The following is a 19522-nucleotide window of genomic DNA, read 5'->3' as shown; positions in this document are numbered from 1 at the left end:
TGTGAAGGGCAGGTCGTGCCTCACAAACCTTATTGAATTCTTTGAGAAGGTGACTAAGGAGGTGGACGAGGGGAAAGCAGTAGATGTGGTGTATATGGATTTTAGTAAGGCGTTTGATAAGGTTCCCCATGGTAGAACTACTGCAAAAAATACGGGGGTGAGTTGGAGGTTTGGATTAGGAGTTGGCTGGCTGGAAGAAGACAGAGGGTAGTAGTTGATGGCAAAGGTTCATCTTGGAGTGCCGACACTAGCGGTGTTCCGCAAGGATCTGTTTTGGGACCATTGCTGTTTGTCATTTTTATAAATGACCTGGAGGAGGGGTTAGAAGGTTGGGTGAGCAAGTTTGCGGATGATACGAAAGTCGGAGGAGTTGTAGACACTGAGGAAGGATGTGGCAGGTTACAGCAGGATATAGATAAGCTGCAGAACTGGGCAGAAAGGTGGCAAATGGAGTTCAATGTAGCTAAGTGTGAGGTGATTCACTTTGGTAAGAGTAATAAAAAGATGGGGTACTGGGCTAACGGTCGGATACTTGGTAGTGTGGATGAGCAGAGGGATCTTGGTGTCCATGTACACAGATCTTTGAAAGTTGCCACCCAGGTAAATAGTGCGGTGAAGAAGGCATATGGCGTACTGGCTTTTATTGGTAGAGGAATTGAGTTCCGAAGTACTGAGGTCATGTTGCAGTTGTATAAGACTCTGGTGCGGCTGCATCTGGAGTATTGTGTGCAGTTTTGGTCGCCATACTATAGGAAGGATGTGGAGGTACTGGAACGGGTGCAGAGGAGGTTTACCAGGATGTTGCCTGGTATGGTAGAAAGATCGTATGAGGAAAGGCTGAGGCACTTGGGGTTGTTTTCATTGGAGAAAAGAAGGTTTAGGGGTGACTTGATAGAGGTGTACAAGATGATTAGGGGTTTAGATAGGGTCGACAGTGAGAATCTTTTTCCACGTATGGAGTCAGCTATTAAAAGGGGGCATAGCTTTAAATTAAGGGGGGGGGGGGGGGGGGGGGGGTAGGTATAGGACAGATGTTAGGGGTAGGTTCTTTACTCAGCGAGTCATGAGTTCATGGAATGCACTGCCAGTAGCAGTGGTGGACTCTCCCTCATTATGGGCATTTAAGCGGGCATTGGATAGGCATATGGAGGATAGTGGGCTAGTGTAGGTTAGGTGGGCTTGGATCGGCGCAACATCGAGGGCCGAAGGGCCTGTACTGCGCTGTATTCTTCTATGTTCTATGTTCTATCGTCACATGCCACACAAAAAACAACATAAGGTGATCAAGACAGAAAAACACTCCCTGGGACATCCAATCTCTTACAAGTCAGCAGAACAAATTAACCCTTTAACATCTCATTCCTTTCTTTTATCATTCCTTGATAACCAACTAAATGGGGCTGAAAAAGGTGCTACCAGCTTATTCATAAGAATCTGACAGCCAGTATATAAGCAAGTTATTGACACACAACATACGATGATAACAAGTATTACTAGTCCACACCGTAAATAGAATCCCCAGGATACTCCCACGTGGAAAAAAAAGTGTTCACCAGTAAAGTTTTTAAATCTAGTCCTTAATGACCACTATACCCCCTCCAAATTGAGTGGAAACAAGCCAGTTATTCAAAATCTCCTTCAGTAAAGTCCAACCGGAAAACAAAATCCAGTCTGTCCTGCGTATCACTCCATGGAGAAATCTGAATTCTTGGATAAGGGCAGTTAAATACTTTAAACTGACAAGACTTGCATCCTTGGAGATGCCTCAGATGGAGGATACCAGCGTATCAAAGCATGAAGTGCAGCAGCACAGTAGGTGAACACAGTAGGTGGAATGGCAGGGGTCAGTGCTTTTGGGTACAGTGGATAGGGAGCCCAGGCCTCTGGAGATGCAGAGATCAGTGCTGTTTCTGCAAGGTCATAGGGGTCTTGTGTAATGAAGTGTGCTCCCAAGGCAGGGCGCATGTTTGTGGGGTTAGGTGTAGCCATCAGTTTGCTTTTGGCTATCTTCATTCGCATTTACAAATTCCAACTGGAGTGCACAAGGATTTTTGAGTTCAAATTAAATGCCATTTAATGCATTCTTTGCTGCTTCTGCTCCGATTTTGCTGTCAAATGCAACAAAGCGATACGTTCTGGGATCAATTGTCTATCAGAGGCAGTGAGCAAGGTTCCCAGGAATGTGACTTGGCACTGAGTGCACAATGGATAACATTTCCAGGGAGCTGGGTAAGTGGAGTGGGACTTGGACCAGGTTGTGGAGGTGCAGGCAGTAGGCCAAAGGAATGCTTTATCTGTGAATGGAGAAACTTTAGAGACGATGTTACCTGCTGAAAGTATCTTTGCATTTCCTCTCTCTTTCCCTCCTTGCCAAGGTGGGTATCAGTATGAAGATAGTCAATAAGCACTGGTAACATAGCAAAGCATCAGGCATACACACTTGGCAAACTGGAGTGATCTAGAGGCCTTTTGACGCAGAACTTGAACACCCACGCATCTTCCACATCCGTTTTTCTGGGTCAGAGGGGCCCCTTTGTAAATGCTGCACAGTAACAATGCTTGGTATGCTCGTTGTTGGAGGCAGGTGATCGATTTAGCACCAACCAGTTCACAGAGGACAACAGAATTGCGAGCTGTTGCCGCGTCTTTGGTAGCTCAATCAGCTCTGGAATTGCCATTGCTGATGTCCATACCATCCATTACATGGGCAGCACATTTGATTATGGCACAATTGCTTCTGGAGGAGGATGGCTTTGAGGAGATTTAGGACATATAGTGAATAGGTGTCCCTGAGGAGGTCAGAAATCTGTATTGTGACCATTGCTAGTCATTATTTTGAAACATTATTGGCAGACCAGATATGTCAGGAGGTACCTCCATTTTATTCCCACTTAATTGTCTGGCTTGGTATTTCATACCTGATTTCTTATTTTGCCTCTCCTTGCTCAATTTTTCCTGTTTTCATCTCTACTTATATCAAGCCTGACACAGATTCTTCTGCACCTCCAAAGACTTTGGGTTTCCTTCACAATCACACACTCTAATCCCTCTTTGGCGTGCATTATTCTCCCAGCTGGCCTGTTTACATTTATTCATCCTTTCCACAGCAGTCTTTCTCCACGCAGACATTAAAGCCTTCACTTTAGCCTCTGCATTACATTTCCAAATTGTCTCCTCTGCTTTTAAACTTTTATGTCCTAAGTTTCCCCTAAGCCAAATTTCATTGCCCAATTTTTTTAAACTTAAAACATCCTGACGGGCACCTGAACCATTTCTCATTTTGGGAGTCACCCTGGTATAACTGATGCAAACGGGTTCTGACACCCGACTTATTCCACTTCTGCCCCATTTTTTAAGTCTCAATTTTCTAACTTATCACTATATCCTAGTTCAGTGTCCTCAGTCTCCACACCCACTTTAGGGTCCTGACCCGCGCGTGGCGGATTTCCCCTCTTAACAACTGGTCTAAGGCAGGGTGATTAAGACAGACATAGCTGTTATGCTTTATCTTATGTACCAGGGCTCAAACCTTGTTATTCGAGGACTCTAACCTCCAAATTCCAGGGGGACTCTAACCTCCATGCGACAAACTCATTGGCGTACAAGTGCGCAAGTTACCTCAATGAGATTCCATCATTACAGAGTCCAGAGGGGTCGACGATAGGTTCGTAAGAGAGATCAAGATAAATCTCACCGAGTGGGCCCATCCATCTCAAATTATTGTCATGCAGGTAATCACTTAGTCTGCCTAGGATCTCCATACATGTTGGAATCCCACTCTCGTCGCCAAATCTGAGGTTCCCTTCTTGAGATTCTTACACACTTGATGCAACTGCAATATGCCAATTTCTGTGAACAACTACGATTTATTTTAGCAAGTACAAGCTTTTGGAGGATCACTTAATACTCTTCAAGATGCCTGCGGAGCGTCAAAGGAGGCTCTCTGAACAAGGGAACGGTCCTGCCTTTATACCAGGTTTTACATTACAGTCATGCACACAAGACACCACCCCTGCCACTCCTCCAGTCACATGCCACACAAATAAAACAGTGCCTCAAGCCCTCAACACGGAGCGCCAGTGGGCCTTAGTGCTCAAAACACCATTTCCAGACACGTTGCCACGACTTAGAACTCAAAAATGTAAAAATTATCTCAGCACAATATAGAAATGCAAATCCAATTGAATACTACAGAATTTCTGCACTTCTAAAACTTACAAGCAAAATTCTTTATGAACCTTCAGCACACTTCATTGGATCTGACAGCACCTTTGGAAGTGCACACATGTAGAGTAATGTGGAGGTCCAAATATTGCTATCAGTGATTTTGCCGTTCTCACATGGGTACAATTTTGTGGCATCCACAGACTATAACCCACTCAACTGGTGAGAAAGTCAACTCTTCTGTGGCTAGTCTTGCTTTTACAACTCCTGAAAATAGTACATTATGTTGAAAGAAAATGCAACTGTATTTTTAAACTGCATAAACACTTCATAATTAATTACTAAACATGTTCAATAACCCCAAAAAGCTAATTTTCTACTTGTGGAATGTTAAGTTTTTCCATTGTGATTAAAGAAACATGTGAAATTTTAAAACTTTATTTTAATTGATTATAATTAAAATCAAGATAATTTTAACATTTCAAAATTTAAATAATGAAGGGATTTGGCGCTTCCTGGTCTGCTCACCCTGCCATCTCTGCTGCTCTACATCTTTATTTGGCCGGTTTAAACTACTGCTGTGAAAATGAAAGTCTGCATCACAGTGATCAGATCTTCAGACCTGTTTTAAAATCAATGGGGAGCACTACTGCTTTACCACTGACAACTAAGTCTGGGCCATCAAACAGAACAGTTACCTTCATTTAATTTTAAGTATTGTATTTGAAATCAAAAAAAAAAATTCCACAGTTGCAAAATAATCTTGCAATTTTTATGAAAATGACATTTCCAAAGGTTAGGAATTTTCAGTTCAGGGAAGTTTACAGACATTCTCTCCCAAACAAACAATGGGTTATTTCATACTGGGCTGTTTTATTTCTTCATAAAATTAAACTTGAAAATCAGACACAAATTTACAATGGCAAAAACCAACAAATTGTGACAACCGAAAGGTTTGTGGCCAATAAACACAAATTTTGATCAACATACATATGGTCATATTAACTAATCAAAAAAGGATCAAGACCAACTAGCAGCACCACCTTGGATCCTATTCCAAACACAAACATAAACATAAACGTTCTGTATTCCGGTCACAAAGATCCACAACCTTATAAAGACAAAACTACCAGAATGAGAAGATCCACCTGCAAGATCACTAGCATCGTTGTGGATATACAGTATGCTAATATTGTCTGTAGGTCAGACATCATACATTTTGACTTGACACTGTAGGAACTATCCTGAGCAAGACACATCAATTATAAAAATAAGATTTTGTGACAGGGTGCTATATTGATTCATAACAATTTAAAATAATTCTTCTATTCAGTTATATGGCCAGGAAACAAAATACAGTAATTAGACAAGTATAAACCAGTCATACCATTTTTCCCTTAGCGCTATAACTGCTCAATTCATTCAATAAAGAGGTTGATCTCTGTGGCAACATCTTTCCAGAATCTCTCCCAGCTTTTAGGATTTTAGTCCTTGGTAAGTTTAATCATTTTCAGAGCAACTCTGTAGGACGACGATGTTTTTAAAAAGCACAGAGACAAGAGATTGGAGGCAAGAATGAAGTTGCTTGAAATGGGACGTCATTCCTTCAGGAGGAAACGTACAGTCGGCAAACTTTCTGATGCCGACTGCTAACCTACTTTCGGGCATACTCTTATAACGGTTATGTTCTGTAACATACTAGGAAAAATAAAATATCCAGTACAAGAATGAATTTATCAAATCACTGGTACTATACAACGATGCACAGTCCTAATCCCTACATATTGGACAGGTATTTTATGACTGAAAAAGTTGATTATAATATCTCTGTGCAATGCACTGTGTTAAACCCCAAACAAATTCTAATGTGCCATGGTGCTCTGGTAAAGAAACTCTTGCCTCACACAGATCTTGTTCTTCACAACTCTTCCTGGATAGCAGTCTTTTTGGATTTCTCTATTCCTGACTTCTATGGTGTCCATAATAAAGCTACACCAGATCAATGTAGTGACATAGTCAAGCAAACCAGAAACAGAACAAAAGGAAGCATCGCACTCATTCATATTGTCCTGATCATCCAAAGGTTTGAGTTAGTCTAACCAATTGGGTACAGCCTCGAGATTTACAACAGGACCTACATGCTCCTTATCCAGAGCCAAGCCACAGTGATCATCTCCAAAGAACCACTTCCAACCAGGATTTGGAGGTCCTGGTGTTGGACTGGGGTGGACAAAGTTAAAAATCACAACACCAGGTTATAGTCCAAGTTTATTTGGAAGCACTAGCTTTTTGAGCGCTGCTCCTTCATCTGGTGGCTGTGGAGTATAAGATCATAGGACACAGAATTTAGAACAAAAGTTTACAGAGTGATGTAACTGAAATTATATATTTAAAAAGACCTGGATTGTTTGTTAAGTGTCTCATCTTTTAAAATGACCATGCTGGCTTCAGTTCTTCCATATGTAAATGCCAAAACTTCCTTAAAGTTACATTCTCAAGTGAACTTTAACAATAGGTACATGTCAGCTTAGATAATGCATTGAAGGTGCGAGGCTGTCTGTGCCCCAATGTTCAAATGGATTCTCATCTAAAAAAAAGGGCCAACCTGGGCCTTCAGACAACCACCTTGGGTGGGCCTGGAATCAAGTGAACAAGGCGGCCCACTGATTCACTCACCACCACCTCTGTCCCAGGTGACCCAAAATAAGGCACTCCAGAGGTATGGTGAGGAGTGGTCAGTGAAGGCCTGCCCCTTTTCCAACCAATAGAAGTCACTACTATCTGAATCTTCTCTCACGGGTTAGCTTGCTCCTCAATTTTTTTACCTGAAGCAAACACTAAAATAATTTCATGGCTATTTCAATCAACCTTAAACAGGATGGATAGGACAAGCTTAATGAATCATCCACTTTGCATTTTAGTCTGATCAATGACAAAACTTAGCAGAAGCATTTATACAAAGTACATTTATTACAAATCCCTTTACAGTTGCTGAGTACTACTACAGAGAATGCCCACCCAATTTCAGGACCCAAACTATCTTAGTGATTGCAAACTTACACTCTAATTGCAACTCAAATTCATAAATACAGACACTGAAAAACATAAGGAAAACTCAGCTAATCAAGTTTGTTTGAATTTCCAACTCTTAAGAACTAAATCTAAACTTTAATTACCTTCCACAACTTGGTGTCTTTCACAGGCAAAAGTAATTAGTAAACATGAAACAGAGGGCTTACCACTGATATTGAGATCATAATCTCCTGCTGTAATCACATTAGCAACCAATCCTTCTGCAGGTTGACTGGCAGAAACCACCTCACTTAACAATTTCCGAATGGCAGTCTGTTGTGGCGGCTGGGTAACAATTCCGGTAACATTGATCCTCAGGTTTTTAATAACATGGCTCTGGTTGTTAGGATCTCGCATATGAACTAGGCAGAAAGGAAAAACAGCAAAAATTCACTAAACAGATGAAAGCAACATTCTGCTCACTGTAGCCTGACATTGCATGTTCCAATTACATGCTGATTATATACCTACCTGGAGTACACAGAAATAAAAGTCTCATACACAAAGCAGATGGACACGTGAGACCCCATCATTACTAAAGGACGTTCAGCTAATTATTCTTTGAGAGAATAATGGTACAAGCTCACTCCACTTTACACAATCTTTCCAAGTATTTCTCCAATTCCTTTCTGAACATTACAATTAAACCTGCCTTTGCCACCTTTCAAGCAGTGCATTCCATATAAAAACTGAAGTGCCTGACCTTTCAATCATTGAAAATAGGTGCGCCTTCTGTACTTAAACTTTTCATTTTGAAGATTAAATCTCAGTATAATCATCCCCACTCAAAGGTGATGAACCTATTAGTACCCACGATTCTCATAAGTCAGTACACACTAAGGATTTACAACAAGCTAGGACAGCTTCCTGCATCTGGTGCTCCATGCCTGTACATGGAGAAGCCTAGGACTCCTCATGCTTTTCAAAATAGTTTTCTCAACATGTCTTACCATCTTCAAAGATTTGTGTGGGAACACCCAAGTCTCTGCACATGTATCCCCTTCAAACATTGTGCCATTTAATTTATAAAGCTTCTGCCTTTCAAAGATATTTATAATTGCATTCTTCAGGACAGTTGTACAAGACAATCTGACAGCCAATTAAACAATCTTAAAAGCGCAGGCATTGTTGCAATGCAGGTAAAAGAATAATCAACTTGCCAAAGCACCATAAGCTCCTATAAATAGCGATAGTGACAATAACCAATCAGTTTCTATTATATTGGTTTAGTGCTGGATACTGGACAATGTGGAGGACACCTCTTTCCAAGACTACAGAGAACGTTGGCATCCAACCACTGATGTATAAGCAGCATTGGGCCTAAAGTTAAAAAAAAATGGTGTATGTTTGCTGTAAAGTTAATAATATGCATCAGTATTGTAGAATTATGGAATCCCCAGAGTATGGAAACAAATCATTTGGCTGATTGAGTCACATCAATCGACTGAAGATCATCCCACCCAGTCCCTCCCTGCCACCTTAAACCTATTACCTGCATTTCCCCTGGCTACTTCACCTAGCTTGCACATCCCTGGATACTATGGGCAATTTAGCAATCCACCTAACCTGCACATCTTTGGACTATGGGAGGAAACCAGAGCACCCAGAGGAAACCCACACAGACACCGGGAGAATGCACAAACTCCAGACAGTAGCATGTTGTATTCCTGCATTGTATAAATTAAACCAAGCAATTTCTACTATGTGCAGCTAGAAATGATATCATGACTATTAACATAGATAAGAATGAACAGGAGAACAAGAGTCAGTCTAACAAAAAAAAACTGAATGAATCATGCATCAAGGAAGATTAAGTGTCAAAGAAAGTCAAGCATGGAATGTAACTGTCATGATCGATGCTTGTAAGAATTAGAGAAATTCTAAATGTGAAAAAAATTTAATTTTCACAACTGTTTAGACTATCTAGTTTTTTTTCCCCTCACACCACCCAGAGATGGAATGGACAGCTGTACAAGTAGCCTTCAAAAGTTGAAAAAAGTCCAGGATTTTAAGCAAAAAACACGTAACTGTGGGAAACATGGTCAACGCATTGTGGAAAGTCCAAGTGCATATCTATAGTTCCAGATCATCCATTTAACTTTCTACATTTAAGACACGGTTATGTTGTTTTAGGAAGAAGAACTTGGAGAGCAAACACATGGCACAATTTTAAAGGGGATGCAAAAAGGGCACAGTTGTGCACAATTCCTGGGCAATCTGGACTGGTAAGCAAAATGAGTTAAGAAAGCATTTAAGTTCGTGTTTTTCTAAATATAATAGTAGATTCTTCAAGGCAAACAAAAACATACATTACAGAAACGTGTACCTAACATATACAAAGATTGCACAGCTGACAATATTCAAATCAAATAGCTTGCGCCTTATGATAGGTTTCAAAATTTATAGTTGCATATTAGGCCATTAGGATCCTGAAACTTGAGAACTAAATGCAAGAATAAATTAATGAAAGTGGAAAATTCTGCAAAATTTATGCATTTGTTCATTAGATCTATTTATAATTCATAAGACTGAGCATTGCCTGCCATTTTTTTCATTTATTAATGGGACATTGCAAGCGTGGTCAGCACATAATGCTTTAGAAAGTGATGGTGACCTGCCTTCAGGAAGTCCTGAAGAACACAGTGTACATACATTAAGTGCTGTTATGAAGGGAGTCTTCAAGATTGACTCAGCAATGATGAAAGCATGATGATGGGGGATAGTAGCATTGCAATAATGTCACTGGACTAGTAGTCCAGAGGTCAAGATTAATGATTCAAAGACAGATTTAAATACCACATTGGCTGATAGAATTTAAACTTAAATTTACTTAATCTGGAATAAAAAGTTAGTTTCAGTTATCATGTACATGAAGCTTGCAGATTATAAAAATAGATCTGCTTCATTACTGTTATTCAACTAAGAAAACCTGCTGTCTTGACCTATTCTAGCTTAGATATGTCTCAAACAATGTGGCTGACTTTCAACTGTATTCTAAAATTGCCCAGCCAGCCACTCAGTTAACAGACAATGTACCACCACCTTCGCCTGAACGACAGATAAGCAATCAATAAAATCTCATTAACCAATAAGAAACTGGTGGTTATATTATTGAAGCAAACAAGATCCTGATGGGACTTGACAGGGTGGATATCAGAAGGAGGTTCACTCGTCAGGGAGACTAGAACTAGGGGAAACAATTTAGAATGAGGACTTTAAAGAAGGAAACAGGAAAATTCTTTTCTCTCAAATCGGTTTATAGTCTGCAATAATCACTTGCTCAGAAAACGGCCTAGAGGTTATTGACCAGAAACAAATATTCTGGCTACAACAGCAGGCCAGAGGCTGGAAATTTTGCATCAAGTAACTCAGCTAATTCTCTAAAGCCTACCCACCATCTACAAATATAGGGCAGGAGTACAACAGAATGTTTTCTAGTTGCTGCATAAATGAAGATCCAACACTCAAAGGTAGACACCATCCAGGATAATGCAGTCCTGTTTGATTGGTACATCATCCACCATCTCGAACATTCATTTCCTTCAAAAGCAGTATGTAGCATCTACACAATGCACTGCAGCAAATCATAGTTCCTTAAACAGTATCTTCCAAATCCAAGACCATTATGGACTAGGGCAGCAGGTACATGGGAACACAAACAACACCAAGTACCTCTCCAAGCCAATCAACCCAACTTACAAAGAAATGGGAATATATTTACTTTTGCTGGGTCAAAACCCTAGAACTTCCTAACAGAGCTACAGGTGCACCACCACCAAATGGACTGCAAAGGTTAAAAATGCAGCTCATCGCCACATTCTCAAAGACTATCTGGGATGGATAATAAACTGCAGGATTAGCCAGCAACACCCACATCTTGTGAATTAATAAACAAGTATGGTCAGTGAATTAATAAACAGGTATGGTCAGTGAATTAATAAACAGGTATGGTCAGTGAATTAATAAACAAGTATGGTCAGTGAATTAATAAACAAGTATGGTCAGTGAATTAATAAACAAGTATGGTCAGTGAATTAATAAACAAGTATGGTCAGTGAATTAATAAACAAGTATGGTCAGTGAATTAAGTCCAGGCTTACTTAGACAAATCCTTTTTGGACAAGGGAGTCAATGGGTTATGGGAGGCAGGGAGCAAAGAGGATTTGAAATCAGATTAACAATGATCTTACTGAAAAGCAGAGTAGACTGCCTCCTCCTGAAATTATAAATCCCCATGTCAAGATGGACACTGGACGCAGGGTGTTTCCAAGCACTTGTAAATATCAGTATAATGCAACTGATGCACATTACTTCTTCCCAGTGAATTCATTAACACAAACATCAACGCCAGGACACACATCTGCTACATGTTACACTTAGGCATCAAGATAATCACCTACATCAAAACTGTGACATGAAACTCAGTATGGCAACAAAGACAGTTTCATACACCAATCTGTTCAACATATGACTGGTGAATTTGTAAACCTATTGAACTCAATGCACGACGAGTATTATTTACTAAATTAAAATTAAGGATTCTGTTCTTGCCCCACTCCAGTTATCACCCCAAATGAAGTATTTCTGACAAACACATCCCTATTAACAAAAGCAAAAACATGAACTGTTATTTATGCACACAGCAGCCACTTCCTCATTGGGAGAAGTTTGAAACTCATGATTATTTTATATCAAGTACCAATACACTATAACAAAACATTATATATCCTCCCCAATTTTGTTTCTCTCAGCAACAATGATACCTGCAAAACAGAAGCTTCCACTCTACATACAACTGCACCACAATGCACTCTTTTCAAGTATAAATCGATTCAACTACAATACATAGGACTAAAGCGTACACGATACAAGCAACAAGATGGCCTGGTCAGCTTCAGTCCCGAGTTTATTAGAGGAGTGTTTGAATTTGAAGTATAATGCAAGAGTCGCCATTGGACCTCCGTACAGAACAAAATTTACTCGAGTCAGCTGAAAAGCTGATCGGTTGTTTACTCAGCAGGCTTCCAAAGCTTTCTAACCTAAAGAGTGAAAGTACAGCGCAGCCTATGTCCCCTGCTACAAATCCATGACATGGATAACTTTTTTTCCCCCTGCTCTGGTGAAATGCCATCGCAGTGAAACATATTAACGCTTCCTCCCTCTCTGATGCCAGACCTGTTGAGCATTCCCAGGACTTTCAGCAGCAGGCATTGCAGGGAAACGCGGAGAACGGAAACGTTTATTTAGTGTGGCCGGTCGGTGACAGTCACGGAAAGGTAAATAAACCTTCAGCGACTGAGTGGAAGTTGGGGAGTGTGGGGTGAAAGGTGCTGAATGAAGCCCAGAGACAGTTGATGGTAACGGAGAGTGAGGGAGGCAGAGCCCGGGGATCTGACAACAGGGGAAGGGAATAACTAGATACCTACAAGCCCTGGGAAAAGGCCTCTTCCTAACTCACTGTCACTGGCTCCATCCAACCCGCCCGGTAAACCCACCTTCAGAGGTGAGGCGGCAGAAAGGCCTGACCAGCTCGGCGAAACTCAGGTTGTTTTTCCGCGTCGAGCTCTCGGCGGCCTCACTGCACAGCACGGCCACCATGGGCACGAAGGTGTCCTGGATGAACTCCTGGACGCTCTGCACGCACTGAGCCATCCCCGGAACCCTCAGGGACCGGGCGCTCCCCTCCCCTTGCTCTATATCGGCGAGACGACAACCGATTCCCTTCAGGGGAAGGAGGACAGGCCAAGCGCCGCCATGTTGGACACAGTCTCCCTGCCTTCCCGACGCCGCGTCACGTGACAGCTGCCCTCTGCCCCACCCCCTCACGACGGGCTGAGAGCTTGCCCACTCCGCCCAGTACGCCATCCTGTCAATCACTTTCTAGGGCTCGCCCTCACGCAGCGTCACGTCTTCCCGCCTCGTTCGGGAACGCGCCTGCGTACACTGGTCATCGCCGTCCTGTCAATCACTTTCCGGGGGTCGCCCTCATGCGATGCACCGCCTTCCCAGCCGCCACAGGAAAGCGCATGCGTACTCTTGCAGCCGCTGTCTTGTCAATCACGTTCCAGGACCCGCCCTCACGTGGCGACACGTCTCTTCACTCCTGTGTTGACGCGTCTGCGCACTTCGACCAATCGACCCGAATGTCAATCATCGCCAAGGGTCCACCCTTGGTCCAGCCCCTTCGCCTGCGTCTGCGCACTGCTTCCAGGATTCCCAGCTGTTGTATTGAGTGTCTGTCAGATTGTAAGAGGAGTTGTTATCCTAATTCACCTGGTTTCTCTAGAATTTAGAAGGTTGAGGGGTGATCCAATTGACGATTCAATATATTAACAAGTAAAAGGATCAAGTACATCTCTATGACTCTAAGTGTTACAGGGAGAAAGCGGGAGAATGGGTATAAGAAACTTAGTAATGATTGAATGACAGAGCAGACTTGATGGGCTGAATGGCCTAATTTCAGCTCCTATGTCTTATGGTCTTAAAAAACAGATAACGATTAAAATATTTCCAAAAACTGCTTCATTCACGATGGTGGCTGAGTAGCAGGACAACATATAGGCTACTTAGCCCACGAGACAGGAGTTTGTCTAGTGCATCCACTTTACTTTTTTTTCCACCAAGGTCCTCCTCAACCATCTCCTGTGGACTCCTCCTGGAGTCACAGTGTGGCCTCTGGCCATGAAGGGGCACAAAGGACATGCAGCAGTTGCAGAAGAAATGTAGAGCCATCCCCTGAACATGGCCACCTTTGACCTTACAAATGCCTTTGACACCATTGATTGGGAAGCATTATGGAGCATCCCTGTCATTTTGGTTATATCATGAAGTTTGACAACATCCTTCACCTGCTCCGTGTTGACATGGAAGTCATGATAAAGATAAATGGCTCCATCACTGACCCATTTCCTATTTGGACCCGTGTCAAGCAGGGCTGTGTCATTACTCCAACACTGTTCTCAATCTACTTCGCAATGGTTCACCTCACTGCCGACAAGCTCCCAGTTGGAGTGGAGCTAACTTACAGAACCTGTGGGAAATTATTCAACCTGCGCTGACTTCAAGCCTAAACCAGAGTCACCCCAACCAGTGTCATCAAGCTGCAGTACGCAGATGACACTTGTGTGTGCAATCTCAGAGGACATGCTCCAGATCATTGCCAGTATCTTCACAGAGGTATATGAGAGCATGGTTCTCACCCTGAACATCCGCAAGATGAAGGTCATCCACCAAACTGGCCTGCATTGTGGCACAAACCCCTAATCTTCAAGGTCCACATGGAGGCCCTAGAGAACATTAACCACTTCCAATGCCTCAGAAGTTGTCCTATCAGCCAAAGCAGTTATTAATGAAGAGATCCAGCATCACCTCCAGTGTGCTAGCGCAGACTTCAGCCACTTAAGGAAAAGGGTGTTTGAGAACAACAACATCATACCTGACACCAAGGTCATGCTTTACAGAGCTGTGGTGATTTTGGCTCTCCTACATAGCCATGAGACGTCTAAAGCAAATCCCTAAGGGCACTGGAGCAGTACCACCAAATCTACCTGCGCAAGATCCTGTAAATCTGCTGGGAAGATACACCAATACAGCTAGGCAATAGTGAGGACTGCAGATGCTAGAGAGCAGAGTCTAGATTAGAGTGGTGCTGGAAAAGCACAGCAGGTCAGGCAGCATCCAAGGAGCACGAAAATCGATGTTTCAGGCACCAATACCACCATCCTCGACCAGGCTAACATCCCCAGCATCAAGGCACTGACACCCCCCCCCCCCCCCCCCCCACCTACCTGCAATGGGCTGGCCACGTTGTCCATATGACTGACACAAGACTCCCCAAGCAGGCACTCTACTTCTAGCTTTGAAATGGCAGGCGAGCCTCAGGTGGGCAGAGGAAACACTTCAGGGATACCCTCAAGGCCTTACTGGCGAAGTGAGACATTCCCACAGACACCTGGGAATCACTGGCCCAAGACTGTCCAAGGTGGAAGAAAAGCATCCATGAAGTCATTTAGCACCTGGATTCTTGCAGTCAGGAAAAACTGGAAACCAGGCGAAAACAGCAAATGTAGTGCACTGTCACACTCATCCCCCACCCACCCCTTCCCATGACCACCACCTGGCCCAAGTGTAATAGAGCCTGCAATAGCCGCATTGGTCTATGCAGCCACTTGCAGATTCACCCTGAGAGTGGGAGAGAGTTGTCCTCATCTGCAAGGTGTTAAACTACAGATTTGAGACGGCCCAGGGAATCTCTTCTGGACTCGGACCCGTAAGCCTCTTTTGGTTTGTCCCCGAGATCATACTCTTTGGAAGTCTGAAATGAAAAACCTCTTACAGACAGATTAGTTTAATTTTAGTCACCTCCTTTATTTACCAATAGCATCACTGTTACAACATAACACTGATACCTATAAACCAAACTAACTAGGTTCTAATAGCCTAGGAGAGTAGGGTACCAGTTCACAAAAACATTGTATGTTCTTAATTAGACAGATTACAATGAAAGACAACAATTCGTAAGGAGTGATTAGTCAAGCTTACACAGGTCTGTGTAAGCTTGACTAATCACTCCTACAGGCCCTAAGCCATTCATCAGGTGGGAAAAACATACCAAGCCAAGTAGGTGCTTGCTAGCAAGATAAACTCCTACCATAAAGAGGTACCAGTCTGAGCTAATTGGAGAGTTCATAAGGTAACCTTGCACAGCTCACATGTTAAATACAACTGTTTTACAAAATGACTTCTTAGCAAGGAGGGCAAACATTTGACCATAAAATGGTCAGAATCTCTTTAATGTTCGGCCTAGAATAATTTCTAAGCTAGGAGCAGTCTCTTGCTTTATAAGCACTGAATCATTCTGATTCTAAGGCTGAGATATTACCGTAAGGTTGCATTTAAACTGATTAATTAGTCTTTGAATTAAACATGCTTTCTTTTCAGGGTTGTGATTCAAATTCAAATAAGACATAAGCTCTGATTAGTTAGAATTGACAGTGGGGCAGTCTGTAAGGTCTGCAGAGTGGTCTGCAAGAACGGAAAGTAAGTTAAAACTTCATCAATATCACCTCTTGAGGAGTTTGTGTTTAATAACTGGTAATGGCTTCTCAACATCATCATAAAGTCTCAAAAATGCAATTAAGTTCAATCCATAGCAGGTAAGCACTAAGAGTTAACTTTCTGCTGGCTTCAGCAGCCTCAGTACTGTAATGGTTTCTCTCTCTCTCTCTAATGTCCTTTTGAACTCTCAAGTCAGGGTCTTGTAACAGCGTCTGCCCAGCTTGCAAGGGTTTTAAGAATCCATTATAATTGACAGGACCTGACCATCAACTTCAAGGCTTTTGATAGTACCGAGTTTCGTTTCAGGGACAGAATCAAACACTGATTAATTTCACAAGGGAACAACTGTGAATGTTATCACTAGGTATCCTGTTTGCACCGATTCACTGATGCTAAGGCAAATGTTCTTAATTGCCTTAGAGGGTGCTGTTATCACTTGGTGAGCACAGCGGAAGGCATCTTCTTCCAGCCAGGCCCAGCAACGAGGTGGCTTCCAATGGCTTGGAATAGTGGTATAGGCTAGGTGCCTGGCTGGGTGGTCTCCCCGTGTGTCCTGTCCAGGGCAAGAGCAGTGATTTCAGCCTGGAATGGCTTTCTTGTCCAGTCTTGTCCCATCGTATAGGTCTTCGGCGGCTTCCAGGTATTTCAGTAGCCCGGCATGAAGGTCAAATCCCAATACAGAGGTCTCGTCTTGTCTTGGTGCTCTCATCCTGGCTTAGGAGGCAACTTCTGGATCTTCTAATGGTCCAGTCCCGGCATGGAGGTCCAGTCCCGGCATGGAGGTCTAGTCCCAGCATGGAATTCTAGTCCCAGCGTGGAGGACTAGTCCCGGCGTGGAGGTCTGGTCCGGCATGGAGGATTAGTCTCATGTGGCGGTTCAATCTCGGCTTTGCACTGCATTGCAGTTTTGGCCCAGTTTTCCAGTATACTCTGAACCCAAGAGTTGTAAATTGAACTGTGATGAAATTTTATTTCTGTTTTTCCTTATTTATTACTTCTAACATTATTTTAGGCGCTGTGATATCGTGACTTATACAACTTTTTAGTGTATTTGATTTGCAAGAATACATGTGAAAATAAATTGCCATTCTGTTCTAATGCAGTGGTTTGGGATTCTAGAACTAGGGACATAATCTGAGAATTAGGGCCAGACCATTCAGGAAGCCCTTCTGCACAGGAAGAGTGGTAGAGATTTGGAACTTTCTTCTACAGATGCTGGATCAGTTGTTGATTTTAAATCTGAGATAGATAATTTTTTATTAATCAAATGTATTCAGGGATATAGGCCAATATGGAGTTAAGATTAGAGTGGTGCTCGAAAAGCATAGCAAGTCAGGCAGCATCCGAGGAGCAGGAAAATCGACGTTTCGAGCAGGAGCCATTCATCAGAATGAAGGGCTTCTGCCCGAAACGTTGATTTTCCTGTTCCTCGGATGCTGCTGACCTGCTGTGTTTTTCCAGCACCACTCTAATCTTGACTCTGATCTCCAGCATCTGCAGTCCTCACTTTCACCAATATGGAGTTAGACAACAGATAAGCTGTGCTAACTTTGAATGGGGGAACAGGCTCAAAGGGCTGAATGGCCTACTTCTCTTCCTATGTTTGGCTTTACAGCAGAAACTATTAAGGATCCTTTATCCCCCAATGTAGTGTCATTATTCCTAAAATGTTGTAGAAATAAACAAAGGGAATAAAAGACTATTTTTAAAAAAATCTACTCCACTATCTTTCAGTTCTTTTGTCAGTCATCAACCTGCTGGCAACCTCATAAAATGAAATGTAAAAACCAAAAGAGCAGCGGATGCTATAAATGGGGAACAAAAGCAGAAGTTGCTGGAAAAGATCAGCAGTTCTGGCAGGAGAGAAATCAGAGTTAATCTTTCGGGTCTGGTGACCATTCCTCAGGACTGAAATGAAAATGAAATAAAATTTCTCATGTTATAAACACAACCAGTGAGTCTCCTTTCAGCTGTTTTAAAACAAGTGCCAACCTGTGTGTACATTCAGGTTGTCAACTCTGGAAGAGGGTGTTCCTGGAGCTATGATCATATAACATTCTGACTATATAGCATCTGAATATGTGGTATCTAATATGAAAGTTAAAGGGACTGTCATGTGTCTTATTGGGTTTGCCTTCAATAGAATGCACCCATTTACTCCTTTTCATACGCATAATTTACACCTATTTATCACCCACTTATTATTATTAGCACTACCTTTGCCCTGTCAACATCTGTTTCACTTGCTCCTCCTCTACATAAAGCATAAAAACTATCATTTCAGTTCTAAAGAGGAGTCATATCGAAACATCAACTCTGTTTCCCTCTCCACGAGTGCAGACAAACCTTTCTCCAGCATCTTCTCTTTGTATTTCGGCTTTCCAGCATCTGCCATATTTTGCTTTTATTTGAGAGGAAAAAGAATGCTGCAGAGCAAGGTCAAAGAACAAGCAGGGTCAGCCTTAGTGAACCAGACCAGATTGTACAATTATTTACAACTGGTTGGCACAGTTGCTCAGTGGTTAGCACTGCTGCTTCACAGCGTCAGGGATCCAGATTCAATTCCAGCCTTGGGCAACTGCCTGTGTGGAGTTTGCGTGCTCTCCCTGTGTCTGTGTGAGTTTCCTCCGGGTGCTCCGGTTTTCTCCCAAATCCGAAGATGTGCAGGTTAGGTGAATTGGCCATGCTAAATTGCCCATAGTGTTCAGGCATGTCTAGGCTAGGTGCATTAGTCAGGGGAAATGTAGAGAGGTAGGGGAATGGCTTTGGGTGGGATACTCTGAGGGTCAGTTTGGACTTGTTGGCCTGTTTCCACACTGTAGGGAGTCTGTGATATTCCTAACAATCCCATAGTTGCTATTGGATTAAACTTTAATTGTTTCAGCTATGAATACAATTCAAATTTAAGGTGACTGGGGAGTGATACAAAAGAGTCGAGAGTGTGGTGTTGGAAAAACACAGCAGGTCAGGCAGCATCCAAGGAGCAGGAGAGTCAATGTTTTGGGCAAAAGCCTTTCATCAGGTCTTCATTCCTAGATTCTAATCTCCAGTATCTGCAGCCTTCAATGTCTCCTAAAGATATAAAAGAGTCCAGAGGGGCAATTCTTTCACACAAAGGCGGTGAGTGTCTCAAGTGGGCTGCCGGAGGTCGTGGTGGAGGCATGTAGACTTTCGCCATTTAAGAAACATTTAGACAGGGACATGGATGGGATAGATATGATGGAGTATG

The 19522-nt window shown here is 42.5% G+C and overlaps 1 protein-coding gene across 2 annotated transcripts in view; it reads right to left on the bottom strand.

The window, feature by feature from the left end:
• The window catches only part of trappc8 (trafficking protein particle complex subunit 8), a 148333-nt gene extending 135322 nt beyond the window's left edge, over positions 1–13011 (bottom strand). For both annotated transcript variants that reach the window (XM_043687639.2, XM_043687640.2), the window contains exons 1-2: positions 12732–13011; positions 7404–7598 (exon numbers count right to left, since the gene is read on the bottom strand). In XM_043687639.2, coding sequence (XP_043543574.1) covers positions 7404–7598; positions 12732–12888 — 352 coding nt within the window. In that variant the 5' untranslated portion in view covers positions 12889–13011. The remainder of the gene's footprint in view (positions 1–7403; positions 7599–12731) is intronic.
• Between the last annotated feature and the right edge of the window lie 6511 nt (positions 13012–19522).

This window comes from Chiloscyllium plagiosum, unplaced genomic scaffold (genome assembly GCF_037043375.1).
Source record: "Chiloscyllium plagiosum isolate Xiang-an unplaced genomic scaffold, Cpla_swu_hap1 HiC_scaffold_4, whole genome shotgun sequence".
In the NCBI taxonomy this organism is placed as follows: Eukaryota; Metazoa; Chordata; class Chondrichthyes; order Orectolobiformes; family Hemiscylliidae; genus Chiloscyllium; species Chiloscyllium plagiosum.
Note: the sequence above shows the minus strand (reverse complement) of the source record. Positions and strands in the feature narration are given on the sequence as shown.